At 37.0% G+C, this 9,172-nt stretch overlaps 2 protein-coding genes across 4 annotated transcripts; one reads left to right on the forward strand and one right to left on the reverse strand.

Annotated features, from left to right (window-relative positions):
• Positions 1-26: 26 nt before the first annotated feature.
• Positions 27-1,852, forward strand: LOC108366062 (uncharacterized). The gene is made up of 2 exons (XM_017620335.1): positions 27-1,053; positions 1,129-1,852. Exon 1 carries the CDS (start codon positions 318-320, stop codon positions 1,002-1,004), a length of 687 nt encoding a protein of 228 aa, XP_017475824.1. The 5' UTR covers positions 27-317; the 3' UTR covers positions 1,005-1,053; positions 1,129-1,852.
• On the reverse strand, positions 1,750-8,199 carry Ttc7 (tetratricopeptide repeat domain 7). 3 transcript variants are annotated; one of them, XM_017620333.1, is made up of 9 exons: positions 7,166-8,199; positions 6,397-6,676; positions 6,224-6,335; positions 5,208-6,156; positions 4,565-5,155; positions 3,792-3,889; positions 3,611-3,724; positions 3,236-3,432; positions 1,750-3,163 (listed from the first exon to the last, which is right to left on the reverse strand). In XM_017620333.1, the coding sequence occupies exons 1-9, from the start codon at positions 7,287-7,289 to the stop codon at positions 3,031-3,033; spliced, it is 2,598 nt and encodes an 865-aa protein (XP_017475822.1). In that variant the 5' UTR covers positions 7,290-8,199; the 3' UTR covers positions 1,750-3,030. The 3 variants fall into 3 exon arrangements, with proteins under 3 accessions (XP_017475822.1, XP_017475823.1, XP_017475821.1); XM_017620334.1 differs by having other exon boundaries at positions 4,595-5,155; positions 7,166-8,198; XM_017620332.1 differs by having other exon boundaries at positions 3,792-3,919; positions 4,595-5,155; positions 7,166-8,197.
• Positions 8,200-9,172: the final 973 nt, after the last annotated feature.

A 9,172-nucleotide genomic window follows, 5' to 3' on the forward strand; every position in this document is an offset into this window, starting at 1 on the left:
GTATATTTAGTGGTGGATTTTGGCAAAAATATAAATCAATCAGCTAATTAAAATCAAAAAGAAGACCAATATTCTGCTCCTAATTATTGCGATTTTTGTGCTCTTAAAAATAATGGTTAAACACTTCCTATTAACTTTATCATAAAAGAAACAATAAAATGGGCCTGCATTTCCAAAGTGGCATCGCTGTTAATTTTTCACTCGAATAAAAACAATTCCGCCCGCCGCCCCCTACAAACAGCTGTGCATGATTATAAATACTCTCTGGAAACCACATTGGTAGTGCACCATATACGTAATCGCTGCATTTCTCCCAAATGGCTCTTTCACACGCCCGCAAAGAAGAGATTCCCAAAGATGCCATTGTTATCAATGAGGAGCAGGCGCTAGCTTACCAGTGGCGGGTCATATCGAACTGGGAGAATCGCTGGGAAGTGTGGAGCTTACGGTACGGACCCGGTTCACTTGGAGCAATGGCTGCGGCTACGGGCATTTACGTAAACAGTCATTACCGTCACAAGTTAAAGCTGGGCAATTATGGCAAGGCATCTACTTACTTGCCCATCGTAGTCATACCAGCTATGTTCTCAGTGCTGTCACACAAATTTCTAATACAACGAAATGTCTTATTGGATCAAGGTACCCAATGTCCGCTTTGCTTACAAATACGCGCCGGCGCTTTTCAAGCAGGAGTGGGTGTTTGCTATCCAACCGTATTGGCGCCATTTGCAGCCTTCATGTTCGCCACTCGTCACTTCACCTACCGTTTGCCGTCAATAACAAAAGAACCAATCGCGGTATTTAGATTATGGCGAAATATGACGCGACCCATATTTCCGGTGCTAGGAGCGGCAATTGCCGGGCAAGCGGTGATAGCTATGTATATCACATATAAGGAACAGATGCAGAATTGGCGTTTAGAGATGAAAATGAGACGCTTGGAACAGTTGGCGGAGGAGAAGCTTGAAGAAGAAAAGCTGCTGCAGGCAGCAAAGAATTTTTAAATGTATTTGATTTGTATTTATTCATGGATTAGGAGTTATTGAGCGAAAAGTAAATATAACAAATGTTAAAACACATTTATTCGAAATTCTAATTGCACGAGTTTTTTTCTATTTAAACGGTTAGGGATATCTAAAATGTAATAGATGGTGAGCAATTTCCTTCCATTGGACAGTTAGTCATGGCCACACTCCCAATGTTATTGTTTTTAAAATTGTTATTTTTTCAAGGATCCAAAAAGACCAAAAAAACATCAACAAAACATTTATTTTTCAATTATAATTGATATTTTTAAATACTTTAATAATCCATGCTTATTTATGGGTACAGTATTTATTTTTCCGTTTTCTTACACAAAAATATGTAATTGAACAGCTAATCAATTATAAATCAGTTGGCTCCAAGGTAATATGCACTATGTATTTAAGCGATTATAAATTAAAGAATTATTTTCCTTGTACTAAACAACTAAGAGAACAATTTAACTATTGCTTAACTAAATTCACAGTTGATTGGCTATATATTTTTTTTAATGTTTAAATACTATGCAAAGTATTGTATTTATTTGTATTTTGTATTTGCATTATTCACATAATTGGGAAAAGTTAAATAGTGCAATATTGACCGAATTTTTTGGTGTCAAAAGTATTAAAAATATCTTGAAGAAAATATACCGTTTTCAAAGTGCACAAACAAGCATCAACAATTTTATATTTGTATTTATTTTTGGTAACTGTACCACACACATTACCAAATCTCGCATTGGAATATTTCGTTGGTTTCAAAAAACTTACGTTAAACTGGAATTTACTAATGCTGTATTTTAAAACAAAACTAAAACACCCGAGAACAAAAGAAGAAAGAAACTATACTCTGTGAGTGGAATAGTCCTATACCAAATTTAAGTTGCAATTGTAAATACAACGAGCTTTAATACTGTTGTTGTTCATAGTTGTATAATTGTTTCAAAGTATACGTTTCTATGTTGTTATCATACATTATTAGTTTTTAATATTAGCATAACTATTACATATATTTTTATTATTATATAACATGTACATATGGGACTATTCAGAAATGCAGCAAACAAAGCATCAGCCTCTTTCTAAACTATAATTGATGGAAATTTGCAATATGCGCAAACGTGGTTAGATGCCGAATTGGAACTTAGCTGCGCCAATTGGGCAATTATAGTTTAGAAGTAAAAGACACCGAAGCTTCGGTTTGCTGCATTTCCGAATAGGGGGATATGCCATGTACATATGTATCTCAAATGTGTATTGATATTAGTTGCTGTTAGTTATAAGAACAAGGGAGTACGGGTTTGTAAACTTTGAAAATACGTTCAATGCAAATTTTTTATTTAACATATTTTTGCAAGTATAATAGTGTTTATTTGCAATACAGTATTTGTTGATATACAATATGAATGTGAAGGAGGTATATATAATACATACACTAAATATGTATGTATATGCATATGTAGGTAAATGTATAACTATAAATTCCTGAAACACACATTTATTTTATAGAAAGATAATTTATATATATATGTACATACACATCTTTTTAACAAATTTATTTATCTGTTTCCAAGTATGTAAGTAAATATTGCAATTTCCAAAGGCGTACTTGTATAGCGTCGAAAAAAAAAACAAATAAACGAATTCTTTCTACCATCTCGCACCATTGCTACTTACGAATGCACATTTTTAATTTTTGGAATATACATGGGGTTCATACCAAATAACGATGAAAGTAAATAAATCAAAATTAAACGGTGTATAATTAACAATCAACTACTTTAATATTTGCTAATAATACAATAGACACACCGATAAAGTTAGTTAAAAGTTAAAGTAAATTTTACCGCTATATACTACGCCCATCTTTCATATTATTTTTATTGCACCCAAGTCACAAGGATTTTAAATGTATTACCATGTACATACTCAACCCGGTTAAACTCAACGTGCAACCAACTCCACGCAGCAGCAGTATTTCGCGCAAATATTGAATTTTTCGCCCTCAATCGAAGGTCAGGGGTATTGAGGTAAATGGAAGTACTGGACATGTTGGCTCTAATTGCAGCGCTGTAGCCATACAATCGGCGGAGGCAGTGTAATCGCCTAGCGTCTCCATGACTTTGCCCAAGCTAAACCTGGATGTGTATAGGAAATATGAAACGTTTATTAGTAAAATATACAAATCAGTGTCTTCTAACATAGCTTACCATATTTTCGGACAGTTGGGATCCAAACGTGCTGCATCTTTTAACATTTTTTCCGCTAGCCTGGGCTCACCAAGTACATGATGTGTCTCGCCAAGTGCACGCAATGCCTCTGTGTGATTTGGATTGGCCGAAACGGCATTAAGGAAACATTGTTTGGCATCGTTCCATTGCTCTAGATATAAGTAAATTTGACCGCGCTAAAAGAAATAGGATTTAGAGTAAATTGTTTGGTTAATGTTGTTTAAATGCTGTATAAACTATTTTTTCAAGGTGGACGAATTTGGTGATATTTTCAAATTGTTGTAAAGTACGCAAAAATGGGGAACATTATGCGGGTGAAATCAAAGGTTGAAATTTATAAAAAATACTGCTAACCATAAACATAATTTGATGTGAGAGCGGATATATTTGTGAGGCTTCTTGTATACAATTCAAAGCCTCATGTGGTTGTTCGATATTCAAGTAGACATCAGCGAGTAAAAGCCAAATCTGTGTATAAAAGAGACCGAACGTTACAAAGTCCAAAATTCAGTAAAACAATTCATCTAAAAATTACCTTTATCTGTATCATCCATGGTCGCTGGGGCCCGGGACGCGGCGAAAAAGAACTCAGCGAACTAGCCGCCTCACTCAAAGCCTGTTCGACGCGGGAAACTGCCGCCAGGGAAGCAGCATAAACCGAATCTTTAAAACAAGGTTAATTATTAACCAAATAAGCAGTAATGTGATTATAAGAAATGAAACGCCAACTGTGAAGAGCTGAGTGAAAATTGAGAGTAGCTTAAAAGGTTGAGCAATACGAGTAAATCTAATAGAATTGTTTTCGTAAATGGAAACTAGCAGTAAATAGTAAATTAGTTAGTGCAAGTGATGCTGCTCGCGTTTTAAACTTAGTTAGGAAATTTAAAATTTGCGTGTGATTTGCAAGCATAGCCAAGTCATTTCTTCTTAAAAAAATGTATAGATAAATAAGTCACACTTACAATTACAAAATGCGTTGTTGCGCAAAAAGTGGTCAACAGTAGAAATAAGATAATTTTTAACATGTGAAGTAAATGAAAATTAGTTGAAATTACGTAAAAATATTTGTAAGATTAGTTGAAGATTCGCTAAAGGTAAGAGAGATGAAGTTTTAAGTAAAATAATACCAGAAAAGTTTTTTTAAAAATTATTCGGATATTAAAAAAAATATATTTCAACTTCAATTGACTATTGTAAATGCACAATTATCGAGAATTTTATTTATTTATTATGACTTTGATCTAAAATTTTATTATTATTAAATAAATAAAAGACGTCAAACAATTTTTTTCCCCTCATTTTTCTTACCACACGCTCCTTGGTCCTCTCTCAACTTACTTGAATCCTTGTCAGACATTTGCGATGAGACTGCCGTCGGATTGACATGCACCACAATACTTTTGGTATCCGACTGTTTTTCCTCCTCGGCACTCACTTGCCCCTCGTACAGCTCACGCCAAATGGCCAGCATCTTTTGCACCGAAACCAGTGATAATTCGGCGTCTTGTAAATGCAGTTGAAGGTGGGCTTTAACATGCAATAAATTCAAATTGTCCGGAAACTCGTCCAATGCATCCTCCGCAACGGCCAGAGCTTCGCGTGGACGTCGGGATGCGGTCAGCAACAGTGCGAATAAATGCAAACTGGGCGCATGCTCAGTGCGCAGCGCCAGCGCAAAACGTACATGTGTTAATGCTTCGGTGATATTGCCGAGCAGCGCATATTGCAGCGAAAGATAATATTCGCAGAGATGATCGTTGCCATCGTTTTGTACCGCCTTTTCAAGAGCCTCCAATGCCAATTTATTGTACAAGTCGCGCTCCGATTTTAGCGTTGTCAGTATAGCCAATTGTTGGTAGCCAATACCAACGAACAGCTGACTGCGTGACGGACGTATGCCTGTGAGGAGCGTAGATAAAATAGTTGAAAATTAAAATTTTTTTTTGCTAACCTTTCGTTTCGCGCTTGAGGGCTAGATGCGCAAGGTCCAGACCCTCCTTGATCTGCGATAACGACTCGTAGCATAGTCGCGCCGCCAGCAGGCAAGGCAGCGGATCACTTGGCGTCAATTTTATGGATTCCTGCAGAACACGCAGCGCATGTGCATGTTTGTTTGCGGCCATTAAACTTATACCGTACTGCCGCCAGACATGTTGTTCGCCGAAAGAGAATTTCAGCGCCTTTTCAAAAGATTCCTGCAGCATATTTACCAAACCCCAACGCACTGATGCAAGTGTAAGCAAATCATATACTGCTGAAGCATTACCCATTGCATGCTGACGAGCTACACGAAATTCTGGACTCTGTGAGAGCACTGTGTCGCGCACCGCTAATGCTTCTGAAATAAGTAACAACAGAATCGTCTCCTCGTGCTGGTTACGTGGCGTAAATTGATTTCGTGCCGCATATTTGCGTGGTTTCCACAAGCGTTTTGTTGTGGTCGAACGGAGTGCCTGTCCTGTTGGCTTCTTGGTGAATGGCGCTGTATAAATGGTTCCTGAGACACCGCGCAGCAGTACTTCTGCCAATTGACGTGCCAGTGTTAAGCGCAATGATTGCGTTGTTTTCGTTTCGATCGCATTCAGCATGGTGCGATAACGCTCGATGGCTTCTTGTAATTTGCCCGCCTTAATGAGCACAATTGGGGCGCGTTGCAGTGCTGTCTCGAGTATGGCACCCATGCGACGGTTAAGTTCGAGTGGATTGGCAGGTATGGTGGTGCTTATCGTGAGACTACTACCACCCAGCGAAGATTGTAGACCAACCATATTGCTAGTGGTGTTTATGGCCAACATAGAACCCGCATTGACTGCGTTATTCGTCGCTGAAGAATATGTGGCAATATCTTGCTCTTGCAAATACAATAGACCCAAGTCAGTGGCGCGCTCAAAGCAAGAAATCTATGAGATATAGAGGAAACAATGTATATAAAAACTTGGGTCTATATGAAGCGAAATTTCATCCTACCATTTCCGTTTCTTTTTCGGCCTTTTTAAATTTCGATGTGGGTTTACTGGTCTGGTTTTCCAAACACAACCCTTTTATGGCATATGATTCAGCTAAGATTTTTAAGCTGCGGCTGTAATATGTATAAAAAGTAAAATACTCGATATAGGCAATCCGCAAACCATTCAACTTACAGTGTCAATTCTTTTTCAGCCAAGGTATTGAGCTCGGCTTTAACAAAGTTTTCCAAGCTTTTCTCGTACTCGCCGCAGGCGTAGCACAGCTTAGCCAGAAGCAAGTACGCGTCAAGGGCAATGCCCGCCTTCTGGCCATTTTCACCGGTGACTAGTTGCAAACAGCGTCTCGCATCTTGCAGTCCGGCTTTGGCTTTGGCAAAATTACTTTCGATGGGTGCATTTTCTTCGAGGTAGTTTTCCAGTTTCGCCTCACCAATAAGGAAATTTGCAAGGTATTCTGGAAAGGAAATAAGAAAATGGTCAAGATTTTTGTGGGATTAATATTCAGCGTATTATAACATGAAACAACTTTTTAATTTTATATACGCAACTGTCTTAAAAATTTAAGTAAAGTTTTGTAGATTTCTATCAACACAATAAGGCAAAAGCGACCCGCTTTTCCAATGGCTTGTAGTGAGTGACACAATTAAGAAACTACTACTTTCGCATGCGGAGTGCGTCTTTTATTTTGTTTTGTTGCTGTTGTCTGTTTGATGACATAATACTTTAACCTTTAACACTACTTTCTTAATTTGCCATTTATTATTCTCAATGACACACTTAAACAAAGGTCGGTGTTGTTGTTGTTGTTTTAAATAGCGTTTAATATTTTTTTTTATGGTTTTCATGGCTAAATAAGTAGTTTTCGTTATACAATTGAAGTTTTTTACCTTAATTGTTTAATTAAATTAAAAATTTCTCCAACCCATTTACATTAAGCACTCACCATTGTTGGGCGAGCCCGTTTTGAGTTCCTCGGTCAGCTCGATGACACGCTGCCACTTGCCTTCGCTGCGACAGCTCTCAATAAGTGCCTCAACTTTTGTGGTGTTACGCATTCTGCCGGTCATAACTTTTTAACTCCACCAGCGTTTGTTTATTTGATTTTCGTATTATTTATTTAACTAAACTGCACATATGTACATATACAAACGTGGTTTTTTCTGCTTGGGTTTATGTGCGAGCGATAGTGTTAAGTCACACCTGGAAATGCCACAATTGCTGGACTTCGTCACCTCCTTGAACGGAGGGCCCCGTAGTCTTTTAGCTTATGTCTAATTGCTCAGCTCTACATAAGTACTTGCGCTGCAGTTTTCGTTACCGAGGCAAATCCTTAAAATTTATTTTTAATAAGCACTTCAATTTTGCTTTTTTAATTTTTTCTAATCAATTTTTGCACTTCTGTTTTTTTTATTTTTTTCGCTGATATTTCTCAACTACTGTCATTGCTGTCATCTGCTTATAAAAGTTTGTTGTTGTTGTCCTACATGCCAGAAAGCAGCTTTATGCCATGTACAAGGAAGGTTCTCGCAGGGTGACGCTGTAGAAGTACACAATTTTTTTATACATTAATTTTATTTCGTATTCACTCCTATTTTATAAAATTTTTATCAGCCCAGTTCTTAATATTCCAGGGGCGTTCGTTCTCCGGGAATTTGTTTCTCCTGGGAAAGAAATCCTCCAATAATTAATTCTAGGGAGTAGCATTTTCCCCGAAAACTTGAGACGAAATTCGAACTTCGATTAATATAAAAAATTCGCAGGGAATATTTATTCATGAGAGGAGGAAAGGAAGAAGAGAAAAAACTCCCAGGGAGTTTCTGTTCGGAATCGGCCTGTATATGTATATTTTATTTAATACTGTTTCTTTGTTCCGCTTTCCGATCGATGGAAATTTAAACTCAATATCTATGAAGTTTTATCGTTTAATTCAAGGTAAGTAAACATTTTCCTTTTGTCTTCCCGTTTTTTTTTTTTTTTGTATTTTCTACACTTTTGTGAAACTTTAGCCCTGTTCGCGTACGCACTATCCAGTAAATCCAGTACTAATTTTACTGCTTTTTTACTGGTTGTCGTTTTCGTACGCAAAAACTTGCAAGAAACTAGCAAAAGTGAGGAAATTGAGAGAGCAAAAATGACAGCTGAACCTGCAAGTTTTACTGGATTTCTACTGGATGAATTTTTACTAGCAACTATTTGCTAGTAAGAAAAACAGCTGATGGCATGATGCTTAATGTAATTCACATTACCAAAATAATTGTTTGTGGTGATTTTGGAGTTGCAACCCTGCAAAAATCATTGGACCATGTAGTCTATTTGTGGTATATTGGAGTACTTACAAAAGTGTTCCTCTGTCATGCTGTAGCGGACCAACTCGTGTCTGCGCCAGCTTATTGTTGGTTACCCGATAACTGCTCGTGTTTTAACGAAATGTGATTGAAGTTGAACATTTGAAAGTACATTTGCATGTCTGGCTGTAGCTGAACGTGTAGAGATGCTAGCTGTTAATTGTGAGCTCCCAGCATGTTCGTGTTCGAATGCCGTCAGAGGCAACATGTAATTTTTAATTTTTGTCTTGGTTTTTATTAATTTCGAAAAAGCATCTGAGAAGTGAAGAACAAAAGCGTGTACAAACGAAAAAATATAACAACAATGCCATTGTTAATATGTTGGAGTAGTTTTGTGCTACTCTGATGTAATGCAGGGATGGAGTATATGGTCCTGCCCTGGGACATCGCAATGTTAATTGGGCCATATTTTTTATATGAATTGTGGTTAATTTTTAATTTAATTTATTATTAATCATACGCCAAACGGCATTATACATAAACGGTATAAAATTACATAGAGGATGAAAACACTAAGTAAATATGAAGAGAGTTTACAATATTTCGTTGCACAGACATGTGTATCAATAAATTTATTTATTTTTGTTAAGAGAAAATATGATTTT

Source organism: Rhagoletis zephyria, unplaced genomic scaffold, assembly GCF_001687245.7.
Source record: "Rhagoletis zephyria isolate East Lansing unplaced genomic scaffold, Rhagoletis_zephyria_1.1 Rzeph_scaffold_02122, whole genome shotgun sequence".
NCBI classification, from domain to species: Eukaryota; Metazoa; Arthropoda; class Insecta; order Diptera; family Tephritidae; genus Rhagoletis; species Rhagoletis zephyria.